At 41.1% G+C, this 24,956-nt stretch overlaps 1 protein-coding gene across 5 annotated transcripts in view; it reads right to left on the bottom strand.

Annotated features, from left to right (window-relative positions):
* Nucleotides 1-24,956, bottom strand: part of FRMD4A (FERM domain containing 4A) — a 432,053-nt gene that overhangs the window by 153,624 nt on the left and 253,473 nt on the right. For all 5 annotated transcript variants that reach the window (XM_083183113.1, XM_083183112.1, XM_083183111.1 and 2 more), the window contains exon 2: nucleotides 24,177-24,242. In XM_083183113.1, the coding sequence (XP_083039239.1) occupies nucleotides 24,177-24,242 (66 nt within the window). The remainder of the gene's footprint in view (nucleotides 1-24,176; nucleotides 24,243-24,956) is intronic.

Below are 24,956 nucleotides of genomic sequence, written 5' to 3'. Positions count from 1 at the left end.
TTCACAATTGCATACACATTTGCAGCCCATAAACAAAATCGAGGAACTTCCAGGATAAGGGTAGCCCTATGGCTACACAGACTGGCTGCAGCAGTAGCAACGGTGCCATGTTTTTGTACATATGGGCTCTGGGACACGCCTGTGTTTTTGCAACCACTCCTCATTAACACCTCTAAACAATCACTTCCTGTCAATCACTTTGCAATGGAATCCTCATTGCAAGCAGTGACACCTTGACACGTGCAGTCTGCCAATAATCGCTCACTTGAGTGAACATCGGCCACAGCATACAAACATAAATAAGGCCCAATGTACATAGCTGTAGATAATTATTGCTTTGATTACTTATCTATTATTTTTTACAAACATTTCTTAAAGCTGAAATTCTGCTCTCGGACCCTACTAACCAATAGGAACTGAAACACATAACAAAGCTTTCATTGTGCTAGACAAATGAAAGCTAATCTCTGATCATTTGTTCTGGTTTTGATAAAGATTTGCTCCATTGTGTAATGTTCCACCCGAACAGCACAACACTTGTTATGCTGTCAGGTGCCAACAGCGCCCACCAGTTTGAAAAACACATGAATTCATGTGTTTGAAAAACACATGAATACCCCCCTAGAGAGTGGGATATTTATGGCGGTATCCTATTAACCAATGTATTTTCAGGCGGTAACATGACTAATGACTGAAAAATGACACGATTGATGGTCATTATCACGGTATCCCATGGAAACGCATTGGATCAGGAATAAGTGCCTGATGCCATGTGTTATCGTTGGTCCGATGGCTGTTTATTGAGACACTCAAAGCTTAATACCGAATAATAACAGTTATCGGAGGGAAGAATCACCAGCATCGGGGCTGGATAACCTACTAGCAGCAGTAAAGTGCTAACAAGATACTCTCTTAAAATATTCAAACTATGTACACTTGGTTCAGGCTAATAGCCGATTATCTTATTCCTATCCTATTTCATCTATGAGATTTTGATTAACTGCACTTGCGGTTTTGACTATCTTCCTATTTTGACCTAGGCCAAATACATTCTACTGGGGAAATAGTCAAAGTGGACTTGCCTGCACAGTCTATTTTCCTTTATAATACCGACGCCGCAGAGCCACTCATCTGTATCGCAAGCCTCCTAAACAATGTGCGACATTCGCTAACTTACTGTTCTATTTCTATCCTATTTTGACAACATAGTGAAAATTGTAGCCAAAATCGCACCGTGTGTATGCACCATTAGTTTACACAAATTCATTTTTCAATGAGACCAACTTGTTTATGTTGTTTGAAAATAACAGTTGTGTCAACATCTGAGACAGTTCAGACACAAAAGTCTATCTGCTAGACATATATCACCTCTGGGAAACCTTCAAACTGACATAGTAATCTTAATGAAAACTTTGATGCAGTGCCGCCATTTGATCTTCTGGATGATCATGTTCTGTCCATGATGGAGTGGCCATGTAACACCCTGACATTTATCAGTAATGCTCATAATCCATCCTGCCAATTTGGTCAGGCCGAGTAAAATGACAAATGTCTACAAAAACCTGGTTTGATCACCTGTGACTGCAATTGCAATGTTTTGCCTAGTTCACAATCAACATTAATTCTAAAGTATGAGCAAATTGGCTGTATAAATATATAATATGTACTCTATATACTGTTCAGTCTTATGTTTTTTTTTGTGGGGATAAAAGTGATATATTATTCTGTAACGTAAGCAGAATGTTCCATTTGCGAAGTGACACATCCATCCATTCAGTAAACATCTTCTAGGTCAGCGCTGTTACTGACTCCGAGTGTTGTAGCCACATTGGCATGACTCATATCTCCTTCCAGGGAACAATGGGTTTATATGAAGCAGGCAGGAAAAGTCTCACCCATTCCATGACTGGGGCGCTCGCACTACATAAAAGACTTCTATCTAAGAAACAAGGGCAGTGAAAATGTGCAAATGTACACATGGAATAAACTGTAATCATTTTCCATACAAGTTAACAAAAGTATTTGTTGCAATTCTTTATTCTCTAACTATCGGCGGTATTCAATTCTGGGGGGGTGAGTGGCTGACTACGAGCTATACGGCGAACAGCACCTATAGTCGGCAATCAGTATTCAACGCTCCCCCCTCATTCGCCATTCTACCTCGCCTGCTCCCTGAGGCGAGGTGGAAATAGCGAGTGCAGCCGCCAAAACAGTGAGGGTCACTGCTATATGCAGTGGGCTCGCTGCATTAGTGGCAAACCTCACCTCGCCATAAAAACCCCCTCTCCGTCCGCACTGAATATACCCCACTACCTGCACTTTAAGTGAAATAAACAATACTAGCTGTGACTATGTAACTATTTGACTGTGGCTTTGCTAGCTTAAATGTCTTCTGTCCTTTTGGATGTGAGTAGCCAGCAAATTGCAAGCACGTGTGTTTTTATTTTTTCTTCCTCTCACTGACGTCACATTGAGGTATTACATACAGTAGCATGATGTTTTCAATATGTGTTGCCCTGTCCCGTTGTCACTATGTGGTCAGCTTAATTTTTCAATACTAAATAACCGTGTAAGATTTGGTAGCTTCACCTTGAGGGCTGTCGAAGATCCATACAAACAAACTTATGCTTTTGTATATAAAGATTTGACTGATGGTCCTATCTACTGGGAATACCTGTATTACCAAAGTAATATAATGGAAGGTGAGGAGAAGGTCTAAGGACGTATAGCAATGGGCTGAGGAAATGGAGGACAGGAACAAAAACATTGCAGGAGGCCTGAAAAATACATTTTGGGAGTGTTAAGAAGGAAGAAGTAATGAATTCAAGGAAGACAGAGAATGATTAACTGTAATGATAGGGATGTAATGGGAAATACATTAAAAAAGCTGATAGTAGAACTAGAGGAGTGAAGAAAATTGCATGGTTGGGGGAGGGTATGATGAAAATGAACCTAGAGTGATAAATCTTTAGCTGTGTACACATGCTTAGATTTTTCCCTGTTTTCGATTTGATTTTGCTTATAGAAGCAAAATCGAATGTTTTTTAGGACACTTTCGATCTGCATTCGATTCGATGCGCGCTCCTGTTTTCTCAAAATCGAATAGAAAAATCTACTGTGCAGCCAAGGAAATCTCGAATTAGATCCAGTAAATCGAATGAGTACATTGTGCCTACATTGTGAAATCGAAATCGAATCGAATGCAAAAGTACAGATCTAATGCCAAATCTAATGGGATGATCTAATGCCAGATCTAATAGAAAATCAAATCTAACATCAAATCTAAAGCAAATCTAAGCGTGTGTACAGGGCTTTAATCCAGCACTGAAATAAATTACTCATGTATACCTACATAATATTAACATATGTACATCCAGGGCTTTTTACATTTGACAAATAAGTGAAAGACATAAAAAGAGACTATTGTATCCCCTGTGGAATGGGTCTCCTTGGAAAATATGACTATATACAATACTACAGGTAAATTAGATGTTTCCAGGTCTGTACGTCCCAGAAACTAACATATTAACGTTCTAATTGTGTGTGAACACTTTAGACCATGGGTTTTCAAACTGTGGCCCTCCAGATGTTGTGAAACTACAAATCCCAGCATGCCTTGCAACACTTTTGCTATAAGGGAGTTAAAACTGTGGCAAGGCATGCTGGGATTTGTAGTTTCACAACATCTGCGTGGCATTGACAATGGGGGTGCATTTAACATTGTAAGCACCCATCGCATCGCATGCATTGTATGCATCTATATTGCATGCGATGCGATGCACTATGATGGAAATCGGGGGCGCCATGTTAGGAAACAAGTACCCACCTCCATTATCCAAGTCAGCCCAAATCGTGGCGAGCGGATGCGGAAAACGAGCCCGAAGCGTGGCGAGGGGACGCAAAATACACGTCAAGTAATCCATGTCCGCTCGCCACTCTTCGGGATCGGTTTACGGGTTCGCTCGCCACGCTTCGGGCTCGGTGGCTCGCCGCGCTTTATATAATCAACTCCACGCCAACGTGGATAGTGGGGGTATGAACCAGTCGCTCGCCACGCATTGGGCTGACTTGGATAGTGGGATGATGGAATAGCATGCAAATCGGCCTTAAAATCGCATCCAATTTTTGCATGAGATTTTCGGCCGATTTCGCGGGTGCCCTGATAATACACAAGTACCGTTTTAGCATTTCCTAATAGCAAAACTGTTGCAAGGCATGCTGGGATGTGTAGTTTTACAACAGCTGGAGGGCCAAATTTTGGACATGTCTGGTGTAACGATTAGACAGGAATCCCTACACTTCTATTCATAGGCCTATTTTTCCCTCTTACCTTAGACTCAACAGTACGTGAAAGCACTTTCGAAATAAAAATTGTTAATGTAATTTACAGGTGATCATTTTTTATGGATAACTACATCGGGAATGACTGAAAGGTTAAGGGCTCTAAAGTCCCTTTGTCTATCAGATTACAAATAAATCTTTAATTATATGTCATTTATATTTACACACAGAGCTCACATGATAATCCAATCAAGTCCAATGAGAATAAAATATTTTGTAAGGAACACAAATTAGAGAGGACATGTCATGTAATCTCTGATGCAGAGAATAGATGTGACATCCTACAGTTTACTACAAAAATAACTTATCAATTTAAAGGAGGGAATTCAATTAAATGTGGTGGCAGCAAGTGGCCAACATTCAGACTGTTTCCCTGGTGACTCGCAGCCCAAACATCCAAGAATTTAATTTACAGCTCATAGTAGCGATCAGGAAGATCTGCAATGTTCCACTACCTTAATTCTCAGCAATGTGTGAATTTGTACAAATCCATATGTAACATGTTTTGCAGCTCCCAGTAGAGGCTGCCTGTAATCTATTATCTGGGCTCTCATTTAGTCATTTATTTACAGTTTCTTATATAGCGCACACATAATCCGCAGCACTTTACAGAGAATATTTAAACATTCACATCAGTCCCTGCCCCAGTGGAGTTTACAATCAATATTCTCTACCAACTGTACACACAAGCACACACAGACATTCTAGAGTTAATTTGTTGGGAGCCAATTAGCCTAACGGTATATTTTTGGATTGTGGGAGGAAACCGGAGTACCCGGAGTAAACCCACGCAAGTATGGGGAGAATATACAAACTCCGCACAGTTAGGGCCATGGTGGGAATTGAACCCATGACCTCATTGCTGTGCTGTGAGGCAGTAATGCTAACCATTACACCATCGGCACTGCCCATATGGAATACCATTGATACTGCCCATAACATTTAACCTCTCCTTATAAAGTTTAGGATGTCTGAAATTTGTACACATTAGAAATTACGGTTTCTATAGCTTTTTGGATGTGTGCTGTTTCTTGTGATGTATATTGTTGTATCCTAAATCAATGTGGGGAAATGATTCATAATAATTCATAATTCAATAAAACTTTTGATAGACCTAAATCACCATTTGCTCCCTAAAAGTCCAAATAATCATTGCATCACCTGTGTAAATGTCCGTATGCTCCGGGTTCACTGCTCCTTGTCGCAGGGCAGCATATTATGTTGTAGCGTGGTTTAATGTGGTGTATGAAGTGGATATGGTCACTAGGTCAACACCGCTAGGTTGACATGACTGAAGGTCAACATGGGTTAGGTCGAAAGGGTCATAAGGTCAACACAAGCATTAGATCGACATGGGGAAAGTCGACAGTCAAAAGGTGGACATGGGGTTTTTCACTTTTTTTTAGCAGACGTGTGCCGACAGGCAGTATTTAATGCCCTACCATCCTCTAGGGCGTGGCGTTCTCGAAGCATGGCGAGCACTGCGAGCCATGCGAAGGGACGCGATGCAATGTTTCAGTGTCCATGTTAACTGCGTTGACATTCGGGACAAAAAAAACAGGTGATAAACCCCATGTCGACCTTTTGACTGTCACCCTTCCCCCATGTCGACCTAATGTCCATGGTGACCTTCCTGCATGTCGACCTAGTTTCTGTCTATCCTATGATCCATACCCGTATGACGTAGCTGGTGACTATAATGCTTATGTTCATCTTCCAGATGAAAATCATCCCTGCACATGGGTGAGGTCTTCAATGTAATACAGTACAGTAATATAGTGCAAGAACTGCTTTACAGAACTAAGCTCACGGTGTGCACGGCTTTGCCAGGGTTCTTTTCCACTTTACAAACAGGCAGTTTGCGTCTTTCTACAGTGCTCTGCTCTACAAGGTCAGTAGCAATGTAGTATCCAATGTAACTGAGCCTAGCATAGAGACGAAAGTTTGGGGGTAGGAGCCTAGCTATGGAAACGGTGGAGCAGAGTACCTAAACAGTAGTCAACACACATAGAATGCAGGAAGAGAGGTGGGTATAGTGTCATGGTGCTTGACCTTCTACAATGGGTAAGAAAATGTGAAGGTCAAGCGCCATCATACTATACTCACCTCTCTTTCCTCTTGTTGGATATTTTCCCCGTGGGTCCCAGGGTTCCTACCCACAGTATAGCTTTTCCTTAGTGACGCACCATAGAAATTCCTACCCCAGTTTTTTCCTACACATAGAATGCACTCTGTAAAAAGCTGTGTGCCAGTTTGTACTAGTACAATTGAGTATAGTTATCTGCTAAGCCACAATGGCTACTGTAACCGAGGCCTGTCAGCTCATTCACACATGATGCAGAGTGATCCTCCTGGAACCCAGAATTATTTTTTAAAGCAAAATGTAAATAGAGTCCAGGACTACCCTCTTGTTTTGTAAAATGTCACTGTGTACTGGGCTGCTTGTCAGGCCTTGGTACAGTACATTGAATGCACATGTACATTGTATTCTGTAGTGCCATATACATCCTACATCCGCGGCTATTAAGCACTGTACTGTAGTTTTCATTAGTGAACCAGTTGCCACCCAGCAGCGAAGCAGTGTAATTACATGCTTTGGATCATCTTAGGCCATAGTGCACCTTAACAGGTCCTTCTTATGGAGCGTCAAGGAGACCTGGATGTGCATGGCTACATCTGTACTTTACCATCCATATGGACTACGACTGGGAACGGTTTATGCCGAGTGATCAAGCTATGCAAGGGTACGAGATACACTAAATCGATGGTTCACATGCTTATATATATACAAACTGACAGAAAACTTGTGAAAAACTCATGTCAATCTTTTCCATGTCAACCTCTTTGGGGTCAACCTAGACACAACTGACCTGATGATCCACAACAACCTCCATTTCTGACCATTATATACTGTAGATACATAATCTAGCTTGTATGTTAGCATGATATTTATTAGGTATCTGTATCTGTGGTTGGGTAATTTTAGTTTACATTTCTTACATGCTGCAACACCATCCTGATTTGTAATAATTATATAATGATTCCACGGCTATTGCTGATAGTATGCCACACTTTGCAATAAGCCATCTTATTCAGCAGGATGTGGTGTCAGGTACATAATTGGGAGAACAGAACATTTTGCCAGGAGCTTGAATTGTTCAGGAGAGCCAGACATGTCACAGCTCTTGCTTTCATTATTCACCACGACAGCCGGTCAGCCTTTGACTGATTATGTCCTTGCTAATTTTAAGAGATGATATGATTTTTCTGTTTTATTTTACAATTATGATTATTAATTGATTATGCAGAATGGAGAATTTTCTGTGCTCTTGAAGTCCTCAATTTATGTGTTGATCTCAGTTTTTTATAAAGTTGAAGTCCATTGGATCTTTAATTTAATTGTGAACTTTCCTGCAGGGGTTTTTTTGGAACCATATTCTGTGTATGACTGAATAACACAATAGAGCTTCACTGGTAGTATAGTTAGATTTACAACAAGTTGGACTCATTCTGAACTGCTGGCAAGGTTTATCAATTTGCCAGTTCTGTACTACAATCCTGGGGGCTGCTACATTCAGGCATTTTTCTGTGGGCTCCAGCTAGAAACGGAGCACATCGGTAAAACATTTCCGTAGGTGACTGTGCGGCACTAAATGCCTGGTAAAAAAGCACAGACCTCTGTATTGCTGATTTCCTTTATTGTTAGGACTAAGCAAAATTGCTGATATACGGAAAGCAAATGACAAACATTACTCATGTTTGGGCTATATTTAGAGAGCCTATTTATATTCTGTATAGCAAACGTCCTTGATTAACATAATAAAAAGAAATGATTTGCCTTCAGCAAACTCCAAGGGCTTAGACTGTAAATTGACTTATTTCTTGAAAAATCATCAACTGAACTATAAGTAATGCCATGCATGCAAACAGGCAGGAGTAAAAGACAAATCACCTAGGGGAAGGTCTGTACTATATTTCCTTAAAGGGCCTTTGTTCTATAATGCTAATTTCTGCATATTATTTGAAGGTGGAATGCTATTTCACATATACATGATACATGCAGGGCCATCTTAACGCATGGGCTACACAATTCTAAGGGCCTTCAAGCAGGGGTTTGCTGGTGCCTCGGGGGTTTCTTGTGAGGCTAATAGAGATTGCTGCCCGGTTGCTTTGGTTTTGAATGACACAAATCAGATGTGCTGGGAAACATTCTCTACCGGCCTACAGCCTAAGAGTCAATGGCTTCAAGCATAATGGCTGGATGGCTGATAGCAGGTGGAGAGACACCGCAGGAAGTTATGATTTTTTTTTTACTTAAGTAGGTGCCCCAGTACATTGCTTTGCCTAGGGCCCACAATGCCATTAAGATGGCCCGGATACACGCTGTGAGGGTAGCTAGCAAATATTGGTATTGATTAAATATCCACTACCATGAATACGTTACTTTTGCTTTAAGTAACGTTTGCTCAGATAGTGGATTTACAGAGAAAATGTTACAATTGCATTTAAAGCTGTTCAAGAGTTTTAAGAATATGGAAATCAGAATGTTCCCCCAGATCAACACCTGCTGGAGACCAGTTTCAAAGACTCTTGGCTGAATAGCAGATCCTGTACAATGGCAGAAGCGGTTTGGTGTTTATGGACGAATCTCTCGATGAGAGCTGTACATTTTTTGCCATTATCAAGAGTACAAATTATACAATTCAGTGTAAATATTATATTTTCTGTCATTTCTCCTTTTGCTTCCATAAATGTTCGGTTATATATAAGGTTTGACCTTTTTACTATATCTAATCCATAAGCCCTTTATGAAGGCATATTAAGAACATTGGGGGACGGTGGCACCACTCACTGAATGGTCAGTGGCGGATCCCTGTGGGGGGCCATCAGTGCAATCGTTACCCCTGTACATCATGCAGGGAGATGAAGGAGACTCCCTGGATCAACAGTAGCGTGTGACTGAGGAGAAAAGCTGAGCAGCAGCAATGTCCTCTCTCTCTCCCTTGCTGAATGTAGCCCTTCCCATTTCATCAGCAGTAAACCTGGGTCTCCGCCAGATCCATTCAGCAAGCCTGGGCTCTGGAAATCTGTACAGCTTCACACCCACTTGTTTTTGCTATGTGAAAACAAATAAAAAGCGAGAGCAAGGGTTTGTACCAGTCGCACAGGAAAATATAGTATCGTTTTCATTCAGGTGGACCCTTGTATAGGTTATTTCGTGTGGGATTCACTTGAGTCAACCTGTAAGGGTGTGCTACCATGGGACATAAATTTTGAGCATACAGAGAAAGAGAAAGCACAGAATGTCCAGTATGGTGCACCTTTGAAAGGAATGTACGATAAAATGTAACTTTTAATAAAGGATGCTTTTAAAAGATTGCGAACATAAAAACACACTAACACACAGATAAACACAAATAGTGATTTAAAAGAGGAAGAATTCCTCATGCAGTGTGCCCCGGATTTGTAATACAAATGACAAATTGGAAATTTTTATTATAGATGTCTCCTGGTGTGTATGCACCACGGAGAACCTCACTTAAAGGTTTGCTGTTAAATTCAAGAACAGTTGTACTTCATGTGTAACCCTGAAAATGAGATCTACCATGAGATCGGGTTCACATGTATCGACTTCGTGTGTGCTGAAGGGAGATTGACTACTAAGTCCTATTATTCGTGTGATGCGAAATCCCTGTCGGCGCAACCGTTGTATCAATCACTGGTATAGATCGATTGACTTGATATTTACACAGACAATAATTCGTGAATGATTGCAACCTTTTGATAACCCTTCTTAGACAATGAGATCCACTGTGGGATCGGGTTCAGGATTTTGCGCTCAAATGGTTTTACAGAGAGGCTTTGAGACTAATACTGGAAATTACTCCCGGTGCAGGGTGTGGAGAGCGTCTCCGTTACCTGCCCTGGTGGCGGTCACCGTAGCCATGTCTCAAAGACTCGCCTAAACTCTGTCAGTGAGGCGCATCTGAGGTATGTGCCCTTGCACGGCCTCAGAAAATCAGAGTGCTGCTGAAGTCAGGTGACGGCCGTCACAACCTGATCAGTAAGCAGCGGGGTTCCAGCTGCGGCGGAAAACCCGTTAGGCGCAACCAAACATAATCAAAATACAATGGTAAGTGGGGAGAGGGTAGGGGGGACACACTGCGAGCGGTCGGCGCACGCTTCGCAGAGCTTCTTCAGGACGAAGAAGTCCTGAAGAAGCTCTGCGAAGCGTGCGCCGACCGCAGAATTTAACAGCAAACCTTTAAGTGGGGTTCTCCGTGGTGCATACACACCAGGAGACATCTATAATAAAAATTTCCAATTTGTCATTTGTATTACAAATCTGGGGCACACTGCATGAGGAATTCTTCCTCTTTTAAATCACTATTTGTGTTTATCTGTGTGTTAGTGTGTTTTTATGTTCGCAATCTTTTAAAAGCATCCTTTATTAAAAGTTACATTTTATTGTACATTCCTTTCAAAGGTGCAACAAATAAAAAGCCTTATTTACCATGTAGTTCTACATAATATACTAATACAGGTTGAGTATCCCTTATCCAAAATGCTAAGGACCAGAAGAATTTTGGGTACTTCTTTACTTTCACGGCGCCAGCATGGCGCCGCGCGTACTTCCGGGTTACGCTCGCCACTAATTAAGTAGAATAAACTAAGTTAACGCCATGCCAACATGGATAGTTCATACCTCCACTATCCATGTTGGCATTGAGTTGATTTTAATTAGCGTGGCGAGCGAAGCGAGCCCCGCAAGGGGACTCTGACGCGCGGCGCCATGCTGGCGCCGTGAAAGTACAGAAGTACCGAATTTTGTATAACGCATTATTCCGTATTTCAGAATATTTTTATATTTTAAAACACATCAATCACATGAAATACACACAAATATATTTTTTGTTTGTGCATGAAACAAGGTTTCAAAACATGAAACAAAGTTTGTGTACTATCTCGGATACTGTACTTAAATGCCAAGCAATTATTTTCTTGCACATATTTACTTATGTCCTCAGAAGTGCTGTTAAAGATGTCCCCAGTAGTGCCAGTTACATATCATGTCCTCAGTAGTGCTGTTACAGATGTCCCCAGTAGTGCAAGTTACATATGTCCTCAGTAGTGCCAGTTACATATCATGTCCTCAGTAGTGCTGTTACAGATGTCCCCTGTAGTGCCAGTTAAATACGTCCTCAGAAGTGCTGTGACAGATGTCCCCAGTAGTCCCAGTTACATATGGCCTCAGTAGTGCTGTTACAGATTTCCCCAGTAGTGCCAGTTACATATGCCCTCAGTAGTGCTGTTACAGATGTCCCCAGTAGTGCCAGTTACATATGTCCTCAGAAGTACTGTTACAGATGTCCCCAGTAGTGCCAGTTACATAAGTCCTCAGTAGTGCTGTTACAGATGTCCCCAGTAGTGCCAGTTACATATGCCCTCAGTAGTGCTGTTACAGATGTCCACAGTAGTGCTAGTTACATATGCCCTCAGTAGTGCTGTTACAGATGTCCCCAGTAGTGCCAGTTACATATGCCCTCAGTAGTGCTGTTACAGATGTCCCCAGTAGTGCCAGTTACATATGCCCTCAGTAGTGCCGTTACAGATGTCCCCAGTAGTGCCAGTTACATAAGTCCTCAGTAGTGCTGTTACAGAGGTCCCCAGTAGTGCCAGTTACATATGCCCTCAATTGTGCTGTTACAGATGTCCCCAGTAGTGCCAATTACAGATGTCCCCAGTAGTGCTTTTAGGGGAAAAAAAATCTTTCACTTTCTGAAATACATGGTTTTTGGAATAATTTGGATAATGGATATTTGGATAAGGGATACTCAACCTGTATATAAAAATTAAATGTATGTTTGTTGCTCAATCACAGCCAAATGCCTGACAGGACAAGCAGCATAAGGGGTCAATCCTATTATCCCTGATGTGTGCAGATGATTCGCTGAGTGCTAATCATCACGACACCAGGCTCACTTTACGGCAGGCCGAATTAGCGGAAAAGTGCTCCCACCTTCATAGGGGTGCAAGCAAATTTCAGTGAATTCGGTCCTACGAAGGGTGCAAGTGAGGGTTAATTTGTGTGCCATTATCAGTGTAAAAACGGCACCTGAACGGCAACTCGCACCCTTCGGGGTTAATAGGATTGACCTCACAGACATATACAGTATGTAGTTTGACCTTTCATAAAAGCAATAAGTCAAATACACACTTTTCCTTACTTTAAGGAGTTATTGAAATCATACTGTTGGGTTTAAAAAAAGTAGTAGAGCAGGTGAAATAATTCAAAATATGTAAAATTAATGACATATGTACGTTAATTGTGAGAGTAGGCTGCTCCTATTGGTGAGTTCTGTTATTTTTGTGCATGCTTCACCTTGAAGACAACAATGTTTATGACTGGATACATTGGGCGGTATTCAATGTGAATACCGGCAAGGTGCAGTGAATCCTGTTCAGGATTCGCTGCACATTCGCCATGGGTCGCCGCGTTCCGGAGCCTCGCCGGCTCCGGTATTCAACGAGTCAGGGGCTCGCTGCCCCTGACCGGCGAATATGAGCTCCTGCGGCGAACGCTGCAGGGAGCCTGAGGACGGTGGCAGGCAGAGAGATGGAAGTCTCTCTGCCTGCCCCAGAACGTTTGTGGGGGGGAGGTGGGCTTTCCGGGTGCCAGGCAGCACAGGCTGCCCCCCGGGGTGCCAGCAGGGGACCGGGTATATTCACTACACCCGATCATGCATATGTAACGATCGGGTGCAGTGAATATATGAATATCTAATGAGCGGCTCGGCTCCAGCGCCCCCTGCTGGCTGCTGTGTATTATTAAATATTTATTAAATATATATTCATGTGCTTACAGCACATGAATAAAAATAGCATGCCCCTCCTCAGAATAAAATTCCTGATTTTTTGACACCAAATGTAAAAAACAAAACACTTCATTTTAAAAGTTTACATTCCACTTCACCATAAAAAGATAGCGATTGCTACTCGGTGAATCATGGCGAAAAAAACCTTCAAATGTATTCGCCATCTGGTCATTGAATAGGGTGATTCACCGTTTTAGTCAAAAATTTGCCAAACAGCACAAATTCGCCATAAAAACATGGCGAATCAGGCTCATTGAATACCGCCCATTGGCTGTGCATATGAACTATGAATTGTTGCAGTGAGGACAAGAACCTGAATATCTACATATGTGCAATTATGCATGCATATGGTCACTATTCTACTCTGTGTAAGCTACTGTATTCCCAAAATAGCAGGAAAGCAATAAACAAGTTGGCAATAATCTTTAGTCTGCTTGGCATATATATTTGTGCATAGGTCCAAAAACAAATCTCTTGTCCACTGGGACGTGATTTGAGGCATATCAATTAGAAAAAAAAAAATTCACAAATACAGCATTTGCTTCCCTTCATGTCTTCCTCTACATAAAACACTGATTCTAAATCTACATGCAGAAAGATACTCCATAGAAGCAGTGTTATTCAAAGAAAACAGTGTGGCAAACCCGTGCACAGAGGACAGATAAAAGGTTGGCAACACTGCCTTAGGTGGCAAATATTTGTGCACAACACTTGCTCACCCAAAGATAGGCCCCTAATTGGACCAGAACACATCAGACCTCCCCCAGCCATAGAACAAAGACGTAGGCAGGTCCCAGCTGACATAAATACAGTTAATCTACAGAGAGTTTATCCAATTGTGTCTACTGGGTGATGTCATTGTTTCTGGTTTGTCTGTGCAGACAAAAGATTGGATTACATGTTTTTGAAAACAGAAATAATTATCTCTGCAATTTTATTAATCCAGTCAGTTGATGCCTGCATATTGTTTCTTTATTGGTTAGCGCAAAATATTTATGTTATATATTATATTATATTCCAATGTTTAAACAATACACAGAAAGTGAATGTTTTCTGACAAATACGCACTTACCATTCGATGGTTCTATTCTCAATATATAGTTATTGATAATATTTATATTGTTTTAATGTACTTTTATTTTAGCTATAGGCCTAATTCGACGTTGTACACTGTGCCGATGTTTTTACAACTGAGCGATCTGCAGACTGCGTGTGCAATGTGAATGCACTACGCATGTGTCAAGGTTCCTTTGCAATCTCGCTTGTAGGGAGGATATAATCACAGTTACTGACAGGAAGTGACCGTATTTGGGAGGTAATGGGAAGAGGCGACAAAGACGCAGCAGTGACCTGATGGTTTTCATGGTGTGTATCTGTTGTCTATGTACACAGAGGAACATGGTGCCTAAATATATCTAGCCTTGCACATTAAAAAGCTCTTTGCCATGCAGTGGTGTGACTCGGTATCGATGGGCCTCTTTTTGTTAAATGGTTGAAAACAATGTAACATTCCATTGCTTCTGCAGATAGTCATATTCCAACAGATAACATAGGCACGCTGCATATCATTTTCATAAGCCGTGTGTATGTCTTTGCAGATATGATTCATTTTTATAGAAGTCACAGAAAACAAAGCCGGAACTACAGAATTGCACAGCGCTCTCATATTATGGGGGGAATTTACTAACCTTCCAGGATACTGCTAATCCTGGGTACGAATGGATACAACCAGCATCAGCTGTATTCTGATTAAAATATGAATTGTGAATAGGACAAATTTACTAATCTGCCGAATTCACCTGATTCATATTTTCCGACCGGCACTTGAGCCTGGTGCTGGTTTCAGAAATACCAGGGATCCCCCAACTTCTTTGGCCCCTGAATTTCAAAAACCAGGACTGGCTCTTTGAGCCCAGGGCTGGTTATAGTCGTAGGGGGGACCCCACAGCTTTTTTTTTTTTTCAAAATAATTGTATTTATTTATTCTATTTTTACACTGAGAAGCTTACACGGATCTGACTGATCCATGCAGGCTTCAACCAAATACGGCTGGAAAATGAGGAATATTTTCCAGCCGTATTTTCGGGTGAAATTCCATCTGTATTTATATACAGTCGGTTAGTAAATTTAAAAATCCCCATTCAAATGAACAGTGATTCCTATTCGTATTCTTTTGATGGCGTATTCTGATTTGATGGCGTATGCATTGGTATTCCGAAATACGAATATGTCTGACAAAAGAATACAAATGCCCATATACTGGCCTTATACGGGTACGAATGCCTATGAATACAGCCATTCGTGTATTAGTAAATTTCCCCCTATGTGTTCTTCGGCTTGTAGCACACGCAGAACAGATGTATGTGGACACATCTGTATGTTGCTTTGCTAATTTAAATAATTTCAGCTACATAACCTAAAGAAAGGACCATCAAAGACAAGAAAATTAACTACATAACAGCTTTCAAAATAAACTTAATAACATCTTTTAAAATGAACTTATTTACCATTTTTAAATGAACTTATTTGACTCATTCTACTAAAAACTGTCAGCTCTGCCCTTGAAATGTACAAATCAGATCAGCCTGGCTGTAAAGCATTGTGACAGCTCTCATTCTGCTGAAGAGAGAGAGAGAGAGAGAGAGACGCCAGAGGAGATGAAACACTGCAATGTTAGTGCATTTCATACACTTACCCTTGGTGCACTCATGTCTTTAGATAATGTATTCTTAGTATGCCTGTGTAATGCTACAGCTGTGGCCACATTTAGAAGGAGCATGAATGACTTACAGTATAACTAATTTTTTACAAAATGCGGTCGTATTCTTTATATACAGTACAAGTTAGTACATTTTCTTATTTGTTTATTCAGCATTAAAAAATAACATGAGAAAAAGCATTTGCCTAATTGGCTAAATACACACAGATATTGCTCTCAATTTAACCTGTGCAGGTAGCAATGGGAGCAGATCTACCTTTAGTCATTCTGACAAATAATATGGCTCCTCATAGTTGCTGACTCTCTGGTAGAGCCGCCAGGTTGGCTCAGCTGGTGTGCATTGCAGGGGATGCAACATATGAAAAGGATTCAGGATGGAGTACAGGGACTTAGTGGCCATGATCATGTCATCGTACAGATGGCCCGCTTCAGTATGACAAGATTACCGGCACTGTAAAGCAACATGGCTATAATGACACTTTACTCACCCTAAAAAATCAGGATACTTGCCTGCATACATCTGACCCCCCCCCCCCACACACACACACACACATACATACACACACATGCACACACACACACACACACACACACACACACACACAGCTTCAGTAAGCTAGAGGTCCAGCAAATCAAGATACCCCACCATTTCATCGGAGGAAGCTTGTCTGGACCCCTACTGTGAGGAACATGCAGAACCTTACAGATCCAGTGTGCCAGAGATTGCATGAATCCACACTTCCCACACACCACCACGGGTAGATGAAAATGAAAGGGAAAAAAAACAGGGAGCGGGGAACAACAATTAAATAGGGCCCGTGAATGTTTTAAAATACTTGCGCAACACATACAAATGAAGTGGTATCAAGTTAGGCCATAGCACCCTATGCAAGCCCCCTTCTTAAACCCATGAAATCAAATCATTATGCCACACCTCTCTCTAAATCTAGGAAGTAGAGACCTGCCATGAGCATCATATGGACAAAAGTGCAGCTCCACAATCTGCAGGATACCTCCACGGAGCCCTCTGCAGGGTGCCATTCTAGGATCTCTGCAAGCCACATGCGGGTGTTGTGGGGAAGCAACTGTGCTGCACCCAGGGCCCTGTATGGCAGCACCTTTTACACACCCCTAGTTACTGCCATGGTATCTGGTGAGCATTTGATATGCAGATGGTATATGCTTGGAGCATACAAATGCTGTAGGAAACCTTTATTTAGCTCATTCATGAAAATAAATGGAAAACTGAAATAAATGGTAAACTTCCATATATAAATAATTGGTACTTATATGTTAGTTGGGCGCCCACTAAGCTATTTGCTTAGTTTGACACGTCCGATCGCCACGCTTCGCGCTCGGTGGCTCGCCACACTATATAAAATCAACTCCATACCGACATGGATAGTGGGGGTATGAGCGTACTTACTATAGTGGGCGCCCAACTAACATATAAGTACCAAATAATTTAACAACCCCCCTTCCCCATCCCACCCCTCCTTTACTCAACAGATGCCAGCATTAGACAGGTTGTTGCAATAATGTAGGTAGATTACCAGCACTAGGCGGGCACACTTGGCTAGTTCCCAATATTAGCTGTGGATTCACATTTCAGTCCAAGGGTCCAGGGGAGGCCAGAAAAAATGGCAGGACACTGTACCAAATCAGGACTACCTTGCTGGAATAAGGACAGTTCAGAAAAACGAAGTTTAAGAACCCACTATGAATGCTCAGGGCCCCGACTATGGAGAAAGCGTCTCAAAGCTGTGGGATCTGCACTATTCAGTGTGTGCAGATTAATTATTTCAAAGTCTTTAAGGCATTGCTTTCCATTCCAACTTGGGGAGACAACCCTACTTGTACATTATGACATACAGCAGATGCTGGGTTCTGGACCAAGATCTTGAGTATAGAAAATTCTTTCCAACATGTCTCAGTTCACCTAATACAATGTTCTGCTTCCACTTTACCACTGATTTTCAAATTTAATTAGATGGAGCTGAATTAAATACTCAGTGTAATGTCATTACAATCAGAAAATCAGTGGAAAATTAGAAGGAAAACATTTTGTCTCAATTGAAATGAGTCATGTTGGAATGATTGCTATAATCAGTACTAGAGACTGTGCTGCCCACAGGCATTATGAGCAAATTGTCATAAGGCACATGCATCATTATCTATTATCCCCTAAATAAGTAGGTGGTTGACATATAATACCAAAGTTATGGCACTGCTCCAGTAGAATTTCATAGATCCAATTGCAGGAAAAAAAATATCTGAAGTTTTATAATAATAATATTATTAGTAGTAGTAGTATTATTATTATTGATACTACTACTACTACTACTACTACTACTACTACTAATAATAATAATAATAATAATAATAATAATAATAACAACAACAACAACAACATGTAAGTGTTCTTGTGAAGTAGCTTAACAAACTTGCAGGTATACACTTGATTTTCTATATACCAGAGAAATAAACTAAAATAGAACAAATACACTGCATTTTTATAATGTGCTAAATATTAGTACACCAAGATGCATAAGCATCATCTGTAAACCCTTACATGCCTGTAAAGTTAAACAAGGTATAAGGAGCTATTGACTACAGAACATTCCATTTTGGTAATAAAAAATAAATGGGCTGTTATACATAAATAGTTGACTCATTTATTTTTTCTGTATTTTAAAATATCAACAGCTGCATCCTATGGACCCACCTGCAAGGATAAGGGACAGCCAAGGAGATTTTGCAGAAGGAAATGGATGTAGAACTTATGCAATAAACAGAAACAGTCTTCACTTAAGTTGGGTACACATTAGGCAATATGTGTAGTCAGCGAGATCACTGGTGATGGGACCCGGTGGACGCGCGCAACATCAGTGACATAGTGGGTACTCACTAGAGTAGACAATGCGCCCCAGATTATTTTTTTTTTACGTTTTTCAAGCTGTACCATCTACGTGGACTGATTGGGAATGTTAAAGTGTTCAGAGCAAAGAATCTGACCCAAAGCATGGGGAGGCTACATGCTACACAAATTGGGGGTCGTCGTGCTCAGCTGTTGACACTGACACCAAAAAAAACTACAAAACAAGCATGTAGACCTTTTCATGTTTCAACTCCTCCAAGTCGACATTTTGTCACTGTTGACCTAGTGTATGTTGAACTTTTACCAGTGTTGACCTACTGCATGACGACCTTATGACTGTCTACCTAGACATTATGAGCTAATCCAAACCCTGTTCCTGGATCTTTATCTTCAAAATATCTCCACAAACAAAATGTCGACATGACAATGGCTAATATGAAAACGGGGGGGGGGGGGGGGGGGGCTATTTTTGAGACCTTTTCTTACTTTATCATCCACATGGACTCTAATAGGGATGTGGTATACTAATTTGGAGGTTCAATTATTAAATATACAAATTGACACCAAAAGAACGTGAAAAATCCATGTTGATGTCCATGACCTGATAATATATCGACCGCTTGTCAACATTTTGGCGTTGAACTGTACATTGCTGACCCTTTATACTACAGTATAAACAAGATGTGTGACTACATTGCTGTATCTTCATTCTGCTACAATAATAATGGCTGCTGAATTACCATAGGGTTTGGTGACACAATTTCTATCCCCAATATAAACTGAGCATGTTTTTCACGGTTCTGCTGTGCTTAATGAGAACTTTGGCCCTATGCTGGCTATGAAATTAGACATTTATGTATAAGATCCCAAGGTGATTTCCCAGCGGAATGTGTTGATGTGACTACCTGGTCTTTCTTTACAGGATACTGCATATCAATATTCACAGTTAGATTTAATAGGGAATTAACTCAGCAGCAACTCAGAACATGAATAAGAGAATGACAGATGACTAGGAATGTTTGTCCAGAGGACTCATCCTACTGTATGTTAATAAATATTTAGACAAATCAAGAGCACATTACAGATGTGTCCACATACATCTAGCCTTCTTTCACGTCCCTCACGTTACGTAGTATATTTAAAGAGAAGAAGGCCCTCTCTCAAAATTGATGTGGATAAATCAATGAGACCAGATGGGAAACATACAAGGATTCAAAAACAGCTTAAAGATGTGCTGATAGCACCATTAACAGAATTATTCAACCAGTGCTGGAGGAGTGGAAAAGAGCAAAACGTGGAAGCAAGGAAGAAGCAAGTAACTTCAGAAAAGTGAGCCTTATATCAGTAGTAGGGAAGGTAAGAGAAACACTATTAAAAGAAAGAGTTCTGCAATATCCAAACAGCATGGATTTACTAGCGGGATATGTCAAACAAATCTTATTGACATTTTTGAGTCAATGACTAAAATAAAGTCAGGGGGAGGAGGGGGATATAGCATATCTCAACTTTAGTAATATACTTGTACCATATCACAGACTGCTAAATAAACTTAAAAGGAGCGATTGGGGGGGTTTGAGACACGACCTAGGAGGTGGTGCGCCAGTGGTGTACAGATGGAGGCACCGCTGGCATGCACCTACTGTATGGTATGCCTGGAAATTTGCCTGGAAATTTCTAGGCATACCACCCAAAAGGTTAATATCTGCATTGGTGACATTTCAAATGGTATTGAAGGGAAGGTATGCATGTTTGCAGAAACACACAAAGATTTACAACAGGGTAGGCATACCAGGAATGGTAAAAGAAATGATTGATGATCTAGGTACAGTAAACTACAGGAATAGGCAAAAATGTTGCCAATGTAACAATGTAATGCTAAAAAATGAACTTGGGCCTCAAAAAACCCAAAGGCATCCATTGCCTTTTTGTGTCCTTTCATTGTTAATACTTTTTGACTTATACTCGTAGCCTCTCATTATATAATATATTATTTTATTTTAAGCTATGCTATCTGATTTTGGGCCAGATTCTCTAAACTTCAAAACTGATAAAATGGAGAGTGATAAACAGCCAGCCATTCAGCTCCTGTCTGACATTTTTCAAACACTGTCTGTGACACGGCAGGAAGGAGCTGATTGGCTGGCTGTTTATCACTCTCCATTTTATCACTGTTGAATTTTAGAGAATCTAGCCCTTTAAGAGGTAAATTCGATATTATCACTGTATTGATGTTGCCCATAGCAACCATTCAGATTCTAATGAATCCTAGAAAATGAGAGACAGAATCTGATTGACTGTTATGGGAAAAATGACCTCTGAATTTTTGAAGCTTAAGTATATTTATCCATAAATATACAACAACATATATATTTTTTGGATTTATTATGGTACTGTTAATTGATAGACTAATGCTTCTCTTTTTTTTTTAGGATTAGATTTACTATTACTGTGTTATGTGCGTACCCTTCCTCTCCCTCTTTTTTTTTTTTCTTCTGTTACATATTATTTCAATTTGTGAAAGTTCAAGAAAAATATAATATTGGGGGTGTTGTCACAGACTACATCTTGTATCAAGAGTACCATACTGGAAACCACTGAGGAGAAAATTATTTAGGATTCACTATTTCAAGTGTTTTAGAGGCAGAGAAGCAATGCACGAAAGCAATGAGGAAGGCAAGTCAGATGCTTGGTTACATAAGGAGAGGAATCAGCATGAAATACAATGCATGTATAGGTCATTGTTATTGAAAATAACAGTTAGGATCTGCATTATCACTAGCCACTTTATCATTTCAGCAAGCTTAATAAATCTGCCCCTCTGTGTTCAGTTCTGGATACCATATCTCCAGGGGGATATAAATACATTAGAGCAGATCTGGCCAATAGGTTCTCAAGATCTACCAACAGTTCACATTTTCCAGACCACCTAGCTGGGCACAGGTGAAGTCATTACTAAAGGTGCGTACGCACTGGGTGTTTTTGCCAAGCTTGTATGCACATCGATGATGGGGAAAATCTCTGGGCTGACAATTGCACAGTGCATACAAACTGAGTGATTTTCCCCCGTGCAAGCAATTTGTACCCTGGAGGATGGCTTTCCATAGCAGTATGACACTTTACACATGGGTATCCAGAGAGCAGCTCTGTGCCGTATCCAAGGGAAACAAAAAAATACACAACTTAAATCAGTGGTGTAACTAAAAAATGTGTGCCCCCCTGCAAGAAAATTTCTGCAGCGCCATCCCCCCAGTAAAGCTAAGACCCCCTAAAAAAGTTATGACCCCCCCAACCGTACCCACCCACCTCACTTGCTGCTGCCGGGTCTGTTGGGGGACATGCAGATCTACTTGTTTGCGTTCCCTGCACTCTTTCTGCTGCTAATGAAAAATGCCCCATACAAAATGGCCGCCTCTAAGAGCAGACTATTTTTCAGAATGCTAGAGGAGGCCGACGTGTTCTCATGCATCTTCAAAAACTATTTGCTGTAAGGGGGTGGACATTTTGTTAGCAGCAGGAGGAGCTTTGGGACCGCAGACAAGTAGATCTGCAGGTCCTGGCAGTGTTGCAGTGATAGCCCCCACAGACCCCGGCACCCACATTTAAGCCCTGTACACACAGGGCAATTCTAGCCAGAATTGCCAGGGACATGGTCGCTGAGCAACCATATCCCCATGCATAAGGGCCAACTGTCGCTCGGAGCAAGCACCCGCGACCAGCCCTGTAATGGTTGCTGGTCACAGGAGACCAGCGGCTTCTGGAGACCAGCTGTTTCCCCCTGAGGCTATCCCCCAGTGTCTCCTTTCCATCTCTGGGCGCTAATTAAACTGGGACACTAAGCAATATGATTGCTGAGCCAATATTACTCAGCAATCATATTGCTCGGTGTGTATGGAGCTTTACTCAGCGCCTCCCCGTCACCTTGGGGTCTGTGGGGCTATTGTTATGCCACTGGGGTCTATTCAATGCCGCGGGTGAGCGGTGACTGCGAGCAAGGCTTCCTGCTCGCTATCAATGCTCGCCCTGTCATCTGTATTCAACTGACCCCCCCCTCATACGCCAATTCCCCTCGCTCCATTTTTTGAGTGAGGAGGAAGCGGCGTATGCGGCCGCAAAAGCAGCGAGACTCGCGACTAAATACAGCAGGTTCGCTGCATTAGCCGCGGGTCTCGCTGTTTGGGGGAATCTTCGCCGTCCTGTGACGGCGAGGATTCCCCCAGAAAGTTGAATAGGGCGAGCGGCTGGCGAGGGGGTAAAACAGCGAGGATCGCTGGTTTTCTGTGATCCTCGCTGTTTAACCCCCTCGCCGGCCACGGCGACCGGCATTGAGTACTACTCACTGACTTAAATTAACTTTCAGGACTATAGGTGTTATTATTATTATTTTTATTCTTTATTTATTTATACATTGCCAGCAAACAGTAGTTAACAATTAAGCATTTCGAATTTGGTATTTGGAACCACTATTATGTGAACTGAATATTCTGGCCTACATCACAGATTTCTATTGCCTTGTGCTTTGTGAACTATATATAGAAAGTATTTCTCACTATGTGTAAAATTAACTATACGATACTTTTTTGGGGGATTTTAAGTCTGTCTCAAAAGTCTCCATTCATCTATAAACCAGCCTTCCTACTTCAAGGACTTATACTTCCTGCCCACCCAGTTCACGTATGTGAAAGGAATGTCATTTAGCTATGGCTTGACAAAGAACTGTCCAGGAAATACTAGCAAGCTGTGTCAGACCCTATCCCTTTCTGTACACATCCTCCAATAGACACTGCAAGGCTCAGCATATTTATACAGTAATTGTCTACAATTTTTTTTTAGGTTTGAACAATGATTCTTGTAAGTCCGATCATTTGAATTTATTTATCCTCATGACTATAGTGTTTAAATGATGTAACAGTTAAATTTCGGTAGCACAGATAGTGTGCTGTTAGCAGTACTGTACTACTTCACAGCACTGTGCGGTTCGATTACATCCTTGCCTCAAACTGTGGCCTTCTTCAGATCTGATCACAGTACAAATTTGTTTGGAAAATGGAGGGTGCAGGGTAAATACTGGCTGCATTATTTTTACACTGCAATTTAGATTTCAGTTTCAACACACCCCATCCAAATTTAACTCTCTCTGCACATGTTACATCTGCCCCACCTGCAATGCACATGGTTTTGCCCATTTTCCAAATGGATCCAAACAGATCTAAATAAGGGCCTGTATGGGGTTTGTATATTCTCCCAGAGGTATGTATATTCAATGATGTGCACAACCAAATATTCTCTGTAAAGGGCTGCAAAATATGTGTGCGATATATAAATAACTGGTAGTAATAATAATAAATGTGTTATTTCCAGTTACCTGTACAAGAAGCTCTAACTTCCTGTCATCTAGGAGGTGAACTTGACATCGCCGCCCCTCCGTCATCTGTAAAAAGAAAAATACATGGTTACCAATCTGTCAAGTGAATGTCAGTAGTCGGTAGTTCATCAAATATCACCAGTAATTTTTTTAATGGGAACATAGGCTTGTACAGTATGTGCACCTAAACCAGGCATAGGCAACCTGTGGCTCTCAAGCTGTTGTGAAACTAAAAGTCCCAGAACTCCCGAATATCTAAACTGCTAAACTGTGGCAAGAAATACTGGGTCTTTTAGTTTTACAAAAGCTGAGACACACACTCACACACAAACACACAAACACAATGTATATATAAAAATATATCTAAAAATTGCACTGAATGGTACAGTAACAAACTGACTAATAAAATGTAAAGGATGGTAGAAATTAGTATCTTCTAGGACTTTTGACCAAACATAAAAAAATCCCTTAATTTCTGTTCTGCATATAACAAAATGAGGCATGAAAAATAAATGAGATCGCTTGCATACATTAGAGGCTGTCCCATGGGTAAGTCATTCTGGGAAAGAGCTGCTTTTTTGCTGTACAGTATACAGTATGTCTGCCTCATTACAGAATATGTGGGCACTGCAATGTATTATTGAAATTATGTTTTATATAGTATATATTGCAGGCCACAGCGCTGTCCCTGGGTGTTCTTATAAAGGTAAGGTGCCTTTAAATAACTATGTGAGATTTTCAGTGAAAAACGAAATTACTTTGAAAGTTTGGGGCAAAATG

This window comes from Crinia signifera, chromosome 4 (genome assembly GCF_055691185.1).
Source record: "Crinia signifera chromosome 4, ASM5569118v1, whole genome shotgun sequence".
Classification (NCBI taxonomy): domain Eukaryota; kingdom Metazoa; phylum Chordata; class Amphibia; order Anura; family Myobatrachidae; genus Crinia; species Crinia signifera.
Note: the sequence above shows the minus strand (reverse complement) of the source record. Positions and strands in the feature narration are given on the sequence as shown.